This window comes from Cherax quadricarinatus, chromosome 7, assembly GCF_038502225.1.
Source record: "Cherax quadricarinatus isolate ZL_2023a chromosome 7, ASM3850222v1, whole genome shotgun sequence".
Lineage (NCBI taxonomy): Eukaryota > Metazoa > Arthropoda > Malacostraca > Decapoda > Parastacidae > Cherax > Cherax quadricarinatus.
Window position 1 is genome coordinate 28,147,669 of NC_091298.1, and position 16,007 is coordinate 28,163,675.

The following is a 16,007-nucleotide window of genomic DNA, read 5'->3' on the forward strand; positions in this document are numbered from 1 at the left end:
GGGTAGGGGTCGGCCTAGGAAGGGTTGGAGGGAGGGGGTAAAGGAGGTTTTGTGTGCGAGGGGCTTGGACTTCCAGCAGGCATGTGTGAGCGTGTTTGATAGGAGTGAATGGAGACAAATGGTTTTTAATACTTGACGTGCTGTTGGAGTGTGAGCAAAGTAACATTTATGAAGGGATTCAGGGAAACCGGCAGGCCGGACTTGAGTCCTGGAGATGGGAAGTACAGTGCCTGCACTCTGAAGGAGGGGTGTTAATGTTGCAGTTTAAAAACTGTAGTGTAAAGCACCCTTCTGGCAAGACAGTGATGGAGTGAATGATGGTGAAAGTTTTTCTTTTTCGGGCCACCCTGCCTTGGTGGGAATCGGCCAGTGTGATAATAAAAATAAAAAAAAAATAATAATAATAGCAATAATTATTATTATATTACATTTTTTTTTCTTTAGCAAGTCGGCCGTCTTCCACCAAGGCAGGGTGACCCAAAAAGAAAGAAAAGCCCGAAAAAGAAAATACTTTCATCATCATTCAACACTTTCACCTCGCTCACACATAATCGCTGTTTTCGCAGAGGTGTTCAGAAGACAACAATTTAGAAGCATGTACGTAATAAAGATACACAACATATCCCTCCAAACTGCCAATATCCCAAACCCCTCCTTTAAAGTGCAGGCATTGTATTTCCCATTTCCAGGACTAAGTCCGGCTATATAAAAATCACCAGTTTCCCTGAATCTCTTCACTAAATATTACCCTGCTCACACTCCAACAGCTCGTCAGGTCCCAAATACCATTCGTCTCCATTCACTCCTATCTAAGAGACACTTATGCAACACATGGGAATCTTTATTGAAGATTCCCATGTGCTGCATAAGAAGATTTTCAATAAAGATTCCCATGTGTTGCATAAGTGTCTCAATTCTTCAACTTGTCGGTTTTCTAAACCATTCATCACACACTCCTATCTAACACGCTCACGCACTCTTGCTGGAAGTCCAAGCCCCTCGCCTACAAAACATTCTTTACCCCCTCCCTCCAACCTTTTCGAGGACGACCCCTACCCTGCCTTCCTTCCCCTACAGATTTATACGCTCTCCATGTCATTCTACTTTGATCCATTCTCTCTAAATGACCAAACCACCTCAACAACCCCTCTTCAGCCCTCTGACTAATACTTTTATTAACTCCACACCTTCTCCTAGTTTCCACACTCCAAATTTTCTGCATAATATTTACACCACACATTGCCCTTAGACAGGACATCTCCACTGCCTCCAACCGCCTCCTCGCTGCAGCATTTACAACCCAAGCTTCACACCCATATAAGAGTGTTGGTAGTACTATACTTTTATACATTCCCTTCTTTGCCTTCATAGATAACATTTTTTTGTCTTCACATATACCTCAACACACTGCTCGCCTTTTTTCCTTCATCAATTCTATGATTAACCTCATCCTTCATAAATCCATCTGTTGACACGTCACCTCCCAAATATCTGAAAACATTCACTTCTTCCATACTCCTCCTCCCCAATTTGATATCCAATTTTTCTTTATCTAAATCATTTGATACCCTCATCACCTTACTCTTTTCTATGTTCACTTTCAACTTTCTACCGTTACACACACTCCCAAACTTGTCCACTAACCTTTGCAATTTTTCTTTAGAATCTCCCATAAGCTCAGTATCATCAGTTCCCATTTTGTATTTGATTCCCCATAATTTAATCCTACCCCTCTCCCGAGCACCCTAACATTTGCTTCTTTTACAACCCTATCTATAATTACATTAAACAACCATGGCGACATTACACATCCCTGTCTAAGACCTACTTTTATCAGGAATTAGTCTCCCTCTCTTCTACACTCCCTAACCTGAGCCTCAGTATCCTCATAAAAACTCTTTACAGCATTTAGTAACTTACCACCTATTCCATATACTTGCAACATCTGCCACATTGCTCCCCTATCCACTCTATCATGTGCCTTTTCTAAATCCATAAATGCAATAAAAACTTCCCTACCTTTATCTAAATACTGTTCACATATATGCTTCAATGTAAACACTTGATCTACACATCCCCTACCCACTCTAAAACCTCCTTGCTCATTCACAGTTCTACATTCTGTCTTACCTCAAATTCTTTCAATAATAACCCTATCGTATACTTTTCCTGGTATGCTCGGTAAACTTATTCCTCTATAATTTTTACAGTCTCTTTTGTCCCCCTTCCCTTTATATAAAGGGACTATACATTCTCTCTGCCAATCCCTAGGTACCTTCCCCTCTTTCATACATTTATTAAACAAAAATACCATCCACTCCAACACTATATACCCCCCCCCCCCTTGCTTTTAACATTTCTGTCATGATCCCGTCAGTTCTAGCTGCTTTACCCCCTTTCATTCTATGTAATGCCTCGTGCACCTCCCTGACGCTCACATCCTGCTCTTCTTCACTCCTAAAAGAAGGTATACCTCCCTGGCCAGTGCATGCAATTACCACTTCCCTTTCTTCGTCGACATTTAAAAGTTCCTCAAAATATTCTTGACATTTACCCAATACCTCCATCTCCCCATCTACTAACTCCCCTACTCTGTTTTTAACTGACAAATCCATTTGTTCCCTAGGCTTTCTTAACTTGTTTAACTCACTCCAAAATTTTTTCTTGTTTTCATTAAAATTTCTTGACAGTGCCTCTCCCACTCTATCGTCTCTTCTTCTCCTTTTGCACCCTCTCACCACTCTCTTCACCTTTCTTTTACTCTTCATATACTCTGTTCTTCTTATAACACTTCTGCTTTGTAAAAACCTCTCATAAGCTACCTTTTTCTCTTTTATCACACCCTTTACTTCATCATTCCACAAATCACTACTCTTTCCTCCTGCACCCACCCTCCTATAACCACAAACTTCTGCCCCACATTCTAATAAGTACTGCATTTTTAAAACTATTCCAACCCTCTTCAACCCCCTCATTACTCATACTTGCACCAGCCCACCTTTCTGCCAATAGTTGCTTATATCTCACTCGAACTTCCTCCTCTCTTAGTTTATACACTTTCACCTCCCTCTTACTTGTTGTTTCCATTTTCCTCTTGTCCCATCTTCCTCTTACACTAACTGTAGCTACAACTGAATAATGATCTGATATATCAGTTGCCCCTCTATAAACGTGTATATCCTGGAGCCTACCCATCAACCTTTTATCCACCAATACATAATCTAACAAACTACTTTCATCACGTGCTATGTCATACCTTGTATATTTATTTATCCTCTTTTCATAAAATATGTATTACTTATTACCAAATCTTTTTCTTCACATAGCTCAATTAACCCTTTGACTGTTTCAGGCCCCTCTCTGAAACTGTCATTCTATGTCTCTCAATTTTTGAAAAAAAAAAAAATTATTTTTTCTTATGAAATGATAGAGAATCTTTTCCCGATGGTAATGACACCAAAAGTTCGAAATTTGGTCGAAAACTCGTGGAATTATGCTCCCGCGAAGTTAGCGGTCTCGGCGACATATGCGTATCGGCGATTTCGCCGACTTTGAGCCCAATTTTCAGCCAATTCCATTGTTCCAGTTGACCAAACTCATAGCTATTTCTTTAGAACTCCATTTTATCTATCAGCTGAGTACAAGAAACCTCCCATTTACTAATTTGGACTACCCAATATGGTGGTCAGAAATTATCAATTTGGCCAATTTCACGCAAAATAAAAAAGATGCCAATTTCAAAATAGGGTCCAGAATAAACAAGGTAGACATTCGTGGCACTAAAATAACATATGCTCTGTTCATTAGTCACATCTCTAGGCCCCTCTTATATTATTATTGCTTTCTATTTTGATTTTTTATTCATACAAAAAAATACAAAATTTACTGTTATGCAGACGACTGCATTATTGTAAAAATGGTATAAATAATATCAGTGCACTAGTAAAAGAATATTAGACTCCCCAGTTGACGTGTATTGGATGTGTGGTGTGATTTATGTACTCTTGAACATTGGTAAAAATCGAACATTTCCGCTACTTTGAGCTCAGTTTCAAGGTCGTTTTCATCGTAAAAGTAATGAAAATCATCTCTATTTCTGTAATATGTTTTCCATTTTATCACCTAAGACCATGAAGACGCGAATACAACGATAAATACTATACCAAAATACACCTCAAAGTCGGCGTTTTATTCCAAAAAAACGATCAGAGTTTTTTTTTTCTCATTACGCAATGTGTGCTGCAGGATTTTTTTTATGTGGTGCACACTGACCACACAGACCCATTCTCTCACATGTGGGCCTACCAGCTTTCTCCCACTTGATTTGAAGCCGCTAGAATTATTGAGTATACATGTATATACGTCAGAAACATTGGCTCGTAAGACGTATTTATACGTCGAAAACAGTCAAAGGGTTAAAGGCTCCCCATTTTCATTTATCCCTGGCACCCCAGATTTACTTACTACTCCCTCCACAACATTTTTACCCACTTTAGCATTCACTCAACATTTCCAAAAATTTCTCTTTCTCTTTGTTTTTTTACTCTATCTTTTTTTTTTTTTTTTTTTTTTTACACAGGGTTTGACAAGGTTAAGGATCCCTAGCTTTATTGACAGCTAGCTCTCTCTCTCTCTCTCTCTCTCTCTCTCTATCTCTCTCTCTATCTCTCTCTCTATCTCTATCTCTATCTCTATCTCTATCTCTCTCTCTATCTCTATCTCTATCTCTCTCTATCTCTCTCTATCTCTCTCTATCTCTCTCTATCTCTCTCTATCTCTCTCTATCTCTCTCTATCTCTCTCTATCTCTCTCTATCTCTCTATCTCTCTCTCTCTCTCTCTCTCTCTCTCTGTCTCTGTCTCTGTCTCTCTCTATCTCTCTCTATCTCTCTCTATCTCTCTCTATCTCTCTCTATCTCTCTCTCTATCTCTCTCTCTATCTCTCTCTCTATCTCTCTCTCTATCTCTCTCTATCTCTATCTCTCTATCTCTATCTCTCTCTATCTCTCTCTATCTCTATCTCTCTCTATCTCTCTCTCTCTCTCTCTATCTCTCTCTCTCTCTCTCTCTATCTCTCTCTATCTCTCTCTATCTCTCTATCTCTATCTCTCTATCTCTCTATCTCTATCTCTGTCTCTCTCTATCTCTCTCTCTATCTCTCTCTCTATCTCTCTCTCTATCTCTCTCTCTATCTCTCTCTCTATCTCTCTCTCTATCTCTCTCTCTATCTCTCTCTCTATCTCTCTCTCTATCTCTCTCTCTATCTATCTCTCTCTCTCTCTCTCTATCTATCTCTCTCTCTCTCTCTCTCTCTCTCTCTCTATCTCTATCTCTATCTCTCTCTATCTCTCTATCTCTATCTCTCTCTATCTCTCTCTATCTCTCTCTATCTCTCTCTATCTCTCTCTATCTCTCTCTCTCTATCTCCAGGTGCATATACCCTTACTATAACCCACTTTTCACATCCAGCCTTTATTTTACTCCACATAATCCTTGTATTAATACATTTATAGTCCCTCTTTTCCTGCCATAGCTTATCCTTCAACATTATTGCTACTCCTCTTTTAGCTCTAACTCTGTTTGAAACCCCTGACCTAATCCCATTTATTCCTCTCCACTGAAACTCTCCCACCCCCATCAGCTTTGTTTCACTTAAAGCCAGGACATCCAGCTTTTTCTCATTCATAACATTCACACAACATCGACGCACATTCAGACATCCCACTTCGACAATTTTCTTCTTATTCTTTTTAGTAATCTTTACAGGAAAAGGGGTTACTAGCCCATTGTTCCCGGCATTTTAGTTGACTTTTACAACACACACATGGCTTACAGAGGAAAGATTCTTATTCCACTTCCCCATGGATATAAAAGGAAAAGTGATAAGAACAAGAACTATTAAGATAAAATAAAAAAACTCAGATGAGTGTGTATAAATAAACATGTACATGTATGTGTAGTGTGACCTAAGTGTAAGTAGAAGTAGCAAGATGTACCTGTAACTCAAGAAATCGTAATGACACGATTGCAAACAAACCATACCCCCGGCCGGGATTGAACCCGCGGTCATAGTCTCAAAACTCTATGACCGCGGGTTCAATCCCGGCCGGGGTATGGTTTGTTTGCAATCGTGTCATTACGATTTCTTGAGTCATGTTGACGGCAGTGAAGGGACTTGAGCTAGAGTTCGTCACTGCCTCGCTAGCTGGAGATTCGTCTGTAAAAACTTGCATTTGTGGTCACAGTGGTGCCTGTGCTAACCTTCCTATGGTGTAGAAATATACCTAGTTGGATGAATCTTATTGTGGCTAGCTGGTCTAGTGGCTAACGCGACGGGCTGGAGTTTTGAGACTCTATGATCGCGGGTTCAATCCCGGCCGGGGGTATGGTTTACGTACCTGTAATCTTGCATATTTATGAGACAGACAAAAGACACCAGCAATCCTACCATCATAAGAACATAAGAAAGGAGGATCACTGCAGCAGGCCTGTTGGCCCATACTCAGCAGGGCCTTTACAATCCATCCCACTAACAAAAGATTTGACCAACCCAATTTTCAATGCTCCCCAAGAAATAGTCTGACAACTCTATCCACTCATTTGCAAGTCCCACTCAAATCCAACCCCTCCCAGTCGTATATTTATCCAACCTAAATTTAAAGCTACCTAAAGTCCTAGCCTCAATAACCCAACTAGGTAGACTGTTCCACTCATCAACTACCCTATTTCCAAACCAATACTTTCCTATGTCCTTTCTAAATCTAAACTTGTCTAATTTAAATCCATTGCTGCGGGTTCTCTCTTGGAGAGATTTCCTCAAGACCTTATTAATGTCCCATTTATTAATACCTATCTTCCACTTTTGATGTTCACCTATCTTCCACTTATGCACTTCGATCATGTCTCCCCTCATTCTTCGTCTAACAAGTGAATGTAATTTAAGAGTCTTCAATCTTTCTTCATAAGGAAGATTTCTAATGCTATGTATTAATTTAGTCATTCTACGCTGAATGTTTTCTAACGAATTTATGTCCATTCTGTAATATGGAGACCAGAACTGAGCTGCATAATCTAGGTGAGGCCTTACTAATGATGTGTAAAGCTGCAGTATAACCTCTGGACTTCTGTTGCTTACACTTCTTGATATAAATCCCAATAATCTATTTGCCCTATTACGTACGCTTAGGCACTGCTGTCTTGGTTTAAGGTTACTGCTCCCCGTAACCCCCAAGTCCTTTTCACAATCTGTATGGCTAAGTTCTACATTATTTAACTTATAAGTGCTAGGGTTGTGGACACTCCCGAGCTTCAGAACCTTGCATTTATCTACATTGAACTGCATCTGCCACTTTGCTGACCAGGTATTGAGTTTGTCTAAATCCTCCTGAAGTTCCCTGTAAATCCTCCTGAAGTTCCCTGAAAAATCCTTCTGTAATTGTAAAACAATTACAGGCTTTCGTTTTACACTCACTTGGCAGGACGGTAGTACCTCCCTGGGTGGTTGCTGTCTACCAAACTACTACCTGCAATATAATTATAATGTAGATGTAGTACTAATATTACACTGCAGCAGGCCTGTTGGCCCATACTAAGCAGGTCCTTCACAATCCATCCCACTAACAGAATATTTGCCTAACTCAGTTTTCAATGTTATCCAAGCAATAAGTTTTGATAATTCTATTTACTCATGTGCAGGTCCCACTCACATCGAACCCCTCTCACTCGTGTATTTATCCAACCTAAATTTGAAACTACCCAAGGTTTTAGCTTTTATAGAGCCTTGGGTAGCTTTAAAAAGAGATTGGACAAATATGCGAGTGGGAGGGGCTAGGTATGATTGGTGTAGTGGGTACATAATAACATTAGAAAGGGGGAACACTGCAGTAGACCTGTTGGCCCATACTAGGCAGGCCCTTCACAGATCCAACCCACTAACAGAATAAACGTACCCAAGCAATAAGTGTTGACATTTCTATTTACTCATCTTGACTGTGCTAATGGAGTTACAGGAAACTGACATTGAAGAAATGCTGAACACTGACAATGATGCACCCGTTGTGAATTCCTAGAGTGATGAAATTAGATGAATTGTGATATATAAATAAGCCGTAGAGTTGATATTAGCATCATATTGAAGTATTTTGTCGTGCCTCCTAAGAGCAGGAATTCCGCTGGAATGGACCAATGCCATTTCAATTAATTTAAATGGGGAAAATTGACTCGGCATACGAACAAATCGGGATACGAACAAGGTCACGGAATGGATTAAATTCGTTAGCTGAGGTTCCACTGTATTCAGAGCGCTGGGCGAGAGAATGTAGATCTACATTTTGACAGGTAACGGATTAAAATGGTATCTTGCTGAAATGTATAAGACTTATTACTTAATGCTACTTAGAACCATATGTGCTGAGTACAATGGACCCCCGGTTCACGATATTAATCCATTCCTGAGAGCTCATCGTAAACCAAAATTATCGGAAAGCGAATCAATTTTCCCCATAAGAAATAATGAAAATCAAATTAATCCGTGCAAGACACCCAAAAGTATGAAAAAAAAAATTTTTTACCACATGAAATATTAATTTTAATACACACAAACTGAAGAAGACATGCACATTTACATGACACTTACCTTTATTGAAGATCTGGTGATGATTGATGGGATGGGAGGAGGGGAGAGTGTGGATGGTCTTAGTGTTTAGAAGGGGAATCCCCTTCCATTAGGACTTGAGGTAGCAAGTCCTTTTCTGGGGTTACTTCCCTTCTTCTTTTAATGCCACTAGGACCAGCTTGAGAGTCACTGGACTTCTGTCGCACAACATATCTGTCCATAGAGGCCTGTACCTCTCGTTCCTTTATGACTTTCCTAAAGTGTTTCACAACATTGTCAGTGTAATAGTCACCAGCATGGCTTGCAATAGCTGTGTGAGGGTGATTTTCATCACCCTTTTCACAAATGATCGCTTGAGAGATGCTGTCTCCTGCTATCTGTTTTTCATTTATCCACACCAATAACAGTCTCTCAACATTTTCTAACACTTGCAGTTGCTGTTTCATAATCACAGTTGCACCTTTTGCAAGAACAGCTTCCTTGATTGCCGTTTTCCTGCTCACTATAGTAGAGATGGTTGATTGGGGTTTACTATACAACCTGACCAGTTCCGACACACACACTCCACTTTCGTACTTTGCAATTATCTCTTTCTTCATTTCAACAGTCATTAGCATCCTTATTCTCGAAGGGTTGGCACTAGGAGCTTTCTTGGGGCCCATGGTGACTTATTTTGCAGAAACAAGCACCAAAAACAGTGATAATATGGATAATATGGAATATACCGAATGTATGCTTAGATGCGCGCACACTGGCTAGCTTGTAAACACTGGCACACACGGAGCAGTTCAGGCCACACGTGGACACGTCTCATACGCATCGTATCGCATACCGGGTTTTGTATTGGTAAGCGAGGCAAATTTTTTCGATCAAATGCATCGGCTACCGGATTTATCGGACAACGATAGCATCGGGAACCGGGGGTCCACTGTAATTTATTAAAAATACAAAATCATGAAAGTTTGAAATTGAGAAGAATAATTATCTTGAGCTGACTAAAATGCTGGGAGCAAGGGGCTAGTAAGCCCTTTTCCTGTATACATTAAATTTAAAAATAAATTTAAATTTTTCTTTTTAGGTCACCCTCCCTCGGTGGGATATGGCCGGTTTATTGAAAAAGAAGAAAATAATCTTGCTAATATAATCCTAATTTTTTTTTTTCACATTCTCATATCTTCATGAAAGTATGTGATAACATCTGTACATTGCTAGTAACTAAAATATCTGGTTGTGTTCTGAGCACCTCTGCAAAAAGTGATAATGTGTGAGTGTGGTGAAAGTGTTGAATGATGATGAAAGCATTTTCTTTTTGGGAATTTTCTTTCTTTTTTGGGTCACCTTGCCTCGGTTGGAGACGGCCGACTTGTTGAAAAAAAAACAAAAAAACACTGGTTGGGACAATCGCCTAATAATCCAGCATCATCGAGGCCATAATGGGGTGTTTTAGCTTGGATTTGTAATAGGATCCCTCGTTAATGTCCTCTGCTGAAGAATTGAGACAAGAAATTTGTGGGACCTCAAAAATTGTGTGTGGATGACAAAATATGGGAAATGCAAACATCACTCACAGGGAAGTGCACCAATAATCCTTGCATTTGGATCCTGGCTGGCCAGTGTCGAGTCTAGGTGTTAGGCAGGTATTGTGGTGTGATCTATCTATAGTAATTAAATGGTAAGTTATAATACAAAGTTCTTTTTTAATAACACTAATAATTTATGTAGAATTATATTCTGTGTTCCCAGCAAGCCTAATCCTATACAGTCCACAAAACCTTAATTACCAGAGTAGCTGGTTTTAATATTATAATTATAATTTAATGTCAGGTCTAGCTTTTTGTGAGTGGAGAGGAAGTGGGCATTCAAAGGAGTTGCATTTCAGTGACCTTCTGTGACATAAGTCCCACTTACCTCACCTAAATTACTTACGGGTAATAATTCAGGTAATATCCTGCAGGTGATTTGATGATAATTTTTCACTTAACCTTTAACTTTGTACACACGTGATGATTGATGGACTAGTACACTGTATGTACAATTTTTTTTGGTTTCAGAAATATCACCTTGCAATATTTTTGACCTCTGCACAACAGATTGGTTCTCCCAGAACCTCTTCATATCTTTGAAAAAAATCATAAGACCAGCTGGGTCCACACAGTGCATCATGGGTAACACTGCATAACTGGTATAAATAATAAAACCAGAACCTGTTGTTGCACTACTAGCTTCCCTACCAACAAACAGGATGTGGAACTGCCAGGAAGATGCCTTATTCATTTCAATTTCATGATACAGCCTCTCCTAACTAAACAATGGAGTTACGTTCCAAAGACCAAGTTGGTAAACTAATTCGTCGCTGAGGAACATACTATAATGTTAGTTGATTTGTGTCAACCATCTTTGATATTGCTTTAATGTCACCTTTGCACCATTTATAGCATTTCTGGTATATTTTTAAATGTTTATACAGTAGTGTACTGTGTATTGTAATAAACAAGATAGAGGAAATCAGCTCTAATATACATTATTTAGGTATGCATATTGGTCAGAAAGCCTGTTGCAAGTCTGAGTCATCGGTAAACGAGTATGTCACTAAGTGAGGAAAGGCTGTATTGACAGTGGAATTCAGCAAAAAAAAAAAAAAAAAAAAAAAAAACTATGGAGTTAACCTAGGATAATACGTACAATATAATTAAACATTTTGCCTTATTTCCATGTTTTGATTGGTATTACACTTTGAAGGCGGGGTAGAGGTCGTCCCAGGAAAGGTTGAAGGAAGAGGGTAAAGGAGGTTTGTGTGTGCATGGGGCTTGGACATACAGCAGGCATGTGAGAGTATTAGATAGGAGTGATTGGAGGCAAATAGTTTTTGGGACCTGACAAGCTGTTGCAGAGTGAGCAGGGTAGTATTTTGTGAAGGGATTCAGGGGAACTGGTTAGCCGAACTAGCATCCTACAGGTGGGAAGTATAATGCCTGTTTAGAGGGACATCTAACCTGTCGTATCTGTGCACCTCTTGCAGGACAGTGTGTAAATGGTGGTGAAAGTTTCTTTTTCGGGTCACTCTGCCTTGGTGGGAGACAGATAATGTATGTTAAAAAAAAAATATACAGTGGAACCCTGGTGTTTGAACTTAATTTGCTCCTAGGTGGTGTTTGAACTGCAGAAAGTTTGATGTTGGAAACTATTTCCCAGGCTTTAATTATCAGCCTCACACACTGGAGGATGTTGAATTGATGCTTCCAAAAGTCTGAGTTAGGTCAGTGTCAGAAGTCACTTCAAAGCCCTTTTGAAACTTTCAAAGACCGGGTCTCTCTTTTTTTAAATTTTGCCCCCACAGGAAATTTATTTTCTGGGTATGCCACAGTTAAGGGGTTAATACTTAAATTTGTTTTAAATTTTATATATTTAAACTGTAATTCATTTTAGAAATACGTGCTATTCTTAACATAAAATTTTTTTTAGGTTATTTTTAAACTTTGTAGTAGGCTTGTATGATCCTGCTATATATTTTTAAAACTAAACAATTTTAAATTTTCAGAAGGGACCGAGACAGAGACTACGAAGACCAAAGATCAGTGGATGAGGTAGACAGTAGACCACCGGTCACACAACATTCCATTGATATAAACTGTGTACAAGATTTTCCATCATTAAATAGCAGTGGTGCAGGTACTGGAGGAGAGGCTGGAAGCAGTGGTGGAAATAAATCTATGGCTTCACATTTAGCTCAACAAAATAGATTTACTATTAGGGCAAGAGGAGGAACAAGTCTATTAGAAGATGAGTTTCCAAGCCTTGGCTCAACAAGTGTCACAGTAAGTACAGCACAAGCCACAAGCCAATCTCCAACATCACCCACAACATCTGTTCACCTTAAAGTAAACACTAAGAAAGCTCCTAGAGATGCCCAGGGTGCCAGTTCCAGGAGTAGCAATGTTTCCATACTCTACAATCGTACAGTACCTGCTACAACTAATGGCACTAAAGCGCAGCCCACCGAAGGAGATAGCAGTAGAACAGCAGGGCCACAGATTGGGGTTATTTCACACAGTAGCAATATAACTCTACAAAGTATGGCCAATGGAAAACCTAAATCATTTGCTCCTGCATTTACTCCTGAAGAAGATTTTCCAGCTCTTGCTGTTTCTTCTAAGACCACCAGTGCTGGCTTGGGTTCAGTTGGCTGGGGGAGAGCAGCGACACCGCCTCCAACCAGTGTACCATCTAAGGTGTCTAAGACTGTAATGAATGACTTTCCTTCATTGGGACCATCCATGGGTGCTCCATCTGTAGCACCTTCTAAACCTGGAAAAAAGTTCACTGCAAATGATTTTCCAACCTTGTCTCCAAATGTTGAAAGTCAGTCACATATGAAGAATTACCATGGTCGCTCGAGTCTCACCATCCCTGTTAGTAATGCATGGACACACACTGTAGACCATGTACCTAAACCTTCTGAAGCTAATGAAAACTCTAGTGGATTGAAAGGTAAGAAAAAGAAAAAAGGAATTAACAAGACTGGCTCATCAGACAGCATCAGTGGTAGTGGATCATCATCTCAGGGAAATGTGTCAAACTGTACTGCAAAGGAAAAATTGGGCACGAAAAAGAAACCGCTTGGCTTGCACAACATATTTGATGATAGTGATGATGATGGCCTCAAAACTGATTTATCTATGGGAAAACTAGGAGAATATCAGTCGGTAGCTCCTGTACCAAGTTCAAATCTAAAGATGATTACAAATGATGTGGTTAGTGAAAGAAAAAAATCAGAGTTAAAAATTGGGACGTTGAAATCACCTCCCCCTAAGCTAGATAGTGATGAGGCCTTCCCCACGCTTGGGTCATCTTCTGGTCCCTCATTACTAGCAACTTCTACATGGTCCTCTCCAGCTAAGAAGTCTGCTCCTCCAGGATTTTCTGGTAAACCAAAGGTTCCTCCAGGATTCAGTGCCACTGATATGACCTTTACTACCAGTTCTGGGGAGAAGTTTGCCATTTCTCCAACCTCGGAGTCTGCTGTTTCGCCTTCTACATTCACAGCACAACCTACTACAACCCATTCCTTCCATCTACCTCCAGAATTTGAACTTCGAAACAAAAAATTAATAAAAACTATCCACGATGAATGCCGGGGCAATGAAGATAAGTTTAATCAGTTCAAGCTTTTGGCCAGCCAGCTTAGGAGTGGAGAATTGTCTGGGCATGCATATTATGAGCAGTGTCGGGAAGTCATGGGTAAGACAGTCTTCCACAAGATACTCCCAGAACTGCTGGTCCTGTTGCCGGATGTTAAAAAACAACAGGTATGTGGTGCTGTGTAATGGATTCATTTTATTATTTTACTTTTCCCTCAAAACCTTATTTTTTGACCACCTTCTGTTATTTAATGTTAAAATTTTCAGTCATTTTTTCATTAACAAATCAAGCTTGAGTAGTTTGTTAATATCATTCTTTATATGACATCAATGCCAGCTTCATTCTAAAGCTTAAGATAAACAAAATGTTTGCAACCCTGGCTATATATTGTTATGCAATAATTTGATTTGTATATTGTAATATGAACCTGGTTAGAAGATGTGTATGTCTTCCTTCTCTTTATATGTAATATTTGTAATGCAGTACTGATGTGTTGCTTTTAGTTGTGCTGCCTGAGTGGCTAGTTTATTGTGCACCCCATTCTCATCTTGTCAGCAGTAGTACAAAAAACCAAGATAACAAAGATCACAGTGGGTATTTTATTAGACCCCACTCAACTCAACTCAAAGTTTATTCTCTATAAGGATTACAATGCTGAGTTTACAGAAATTTGGTTATTGTGTGGTTTACATGTAGTAAAATTGTGATTACAGAGTGTACCACTAGAACGCTTAGCATGGCTAGGCATTTCGGGCATACTTAGTTTTATTCTTAATTGTAAAATATTACAAATTATGAGGTAAGTTGGTATTATGGCTAAGTGACTAAATACTAGTTTGTGAGTTTAGCAATGTGAATGCTTTTGTTTTGGCACAGTACATAGTTTCAGTATTGGAGTATCACAGGATTCATTATTTTAAGATTGAGATTAATATTTCTGTTTATGGTCAAATGAGTGAGTGAGTGTAAGTGTGAACCACCAGGTGGTATTCGTGTAGTTAGTTGACGGAGTGTATCAGGGAGATAAGATGATTTCTAATGGTAGTTTTGAAGGTGATGAATGTGTCTGCAGTTCTCGAGTTCTCAGGTAGGGTATTCCAGATTTTAGGGCCTTTGACATTCATTGAATTTTTGTAAAGGTTTAGTCGGACACGGGGAATGTCGTAGAGATGTTTGTGTCTGGTGTTATGCCTGTGGGTTCTGTCACAACTATCAAGAAAGCATTTTAGGTCAAGTAGTAAGTGTGGATCACTGAACTGGGAGTAAGTTTAGGTCTATGAAGAGTGGGGGGGTGTGTTGCCAGGGATGGGATTTAGTGATTATTCTTACTGCAGCTTTTTGTTGGGTTATTATTGGCTTTAGGTGTGTTGCTGCAGTTGATCCCCAAGCACAAATAGCATAGGTGAGGTATGGATAAATAAGTGAGTGGTATAGTGTGAGAAGGGCATTTTGCGGCACGTAGTATCGTATCTTGGAGAGGATCCCAACCGTTTTGGATACTTTTTTGGTTATATGCTGGATATGGGTGCTGAAATTCAGGTTGTTGTCAAGGTATAAGCCTAGGAATTTTCCCCCATTATTTCTGGTAATTAGAGTGTTGTCAATCTTAATGTTAATTTGTGCATCTCCTGCTCTGCTACCAAACATAATATAGTAGGTTTTGTCAGTGTTAAGCGTAAGTTTATTGGCTGTCATCCAAGTCGATATTTTAATCAGCTCCTCATTCACAATGGTGTTGAGGGTGGCAAGATTAGGGTGAGAGATGACATAAGTCGTGTCATCAGCAAAGAGAATGGGTTTCAGTTATATCACAAAAATTATGTTAGTCATTTCATATACATGTATTACAATTTTTTCATAAAGTAAATGTGCACAATACAATATTGATGGGATTGATGGGATAAAGATAGAAATGTTAAAAGCAGGTGGGGATATAGTTTTGGAGTGGTTGGTGCAATTATTTAATAAATGTATGGAAGAGGGTAAGGTACCTAGGGATTGGCAGAGAGCATGCATAGTTCCTTTGTATAAAGGCAAAGGGGATAAAAGAGAGTGCAAAAATTATAGGGGGATAAGTCTGTTGAGTGTACCTGGTAAAGTGTATGGTAGAGTTATAATTGAAAGAATTAAGAGTAAGACGGAGAATAGGATAGCAGATGAACAAGGAGGCTTTAGGAAAGGTAGGGGGTGTGTGGACCAGGTGTTTACAGTGAAACATATAAGTGAACAGTATTTAGATAAGGCTAAAGAGGTCT

General features: G+C 39.4%; 1 protein-coding gene across 1 annotated transcript in view; it reads left to right on the forward strand.

Moving 5' to 3' along the window:
* Positions 1–16,007, forward strand: part of LOC128686730 (E3 ubiquitin-protein ligase ZNF598) — a 131,639-nt gene that overhangs the window by 77,362 nt on the left and 38,270 nt on the right. The window contains exon 6 of the mRNA XM_070082375.1: positions 12,152–13,919. Within this exon, the coding sequence (XP_069938476.1) occupies positions 12,152–13,919 (1,768 nt within the window). The remainder of the gene's footprint in view (positions 1–12,151; positions 13,920–16,007) is intronic.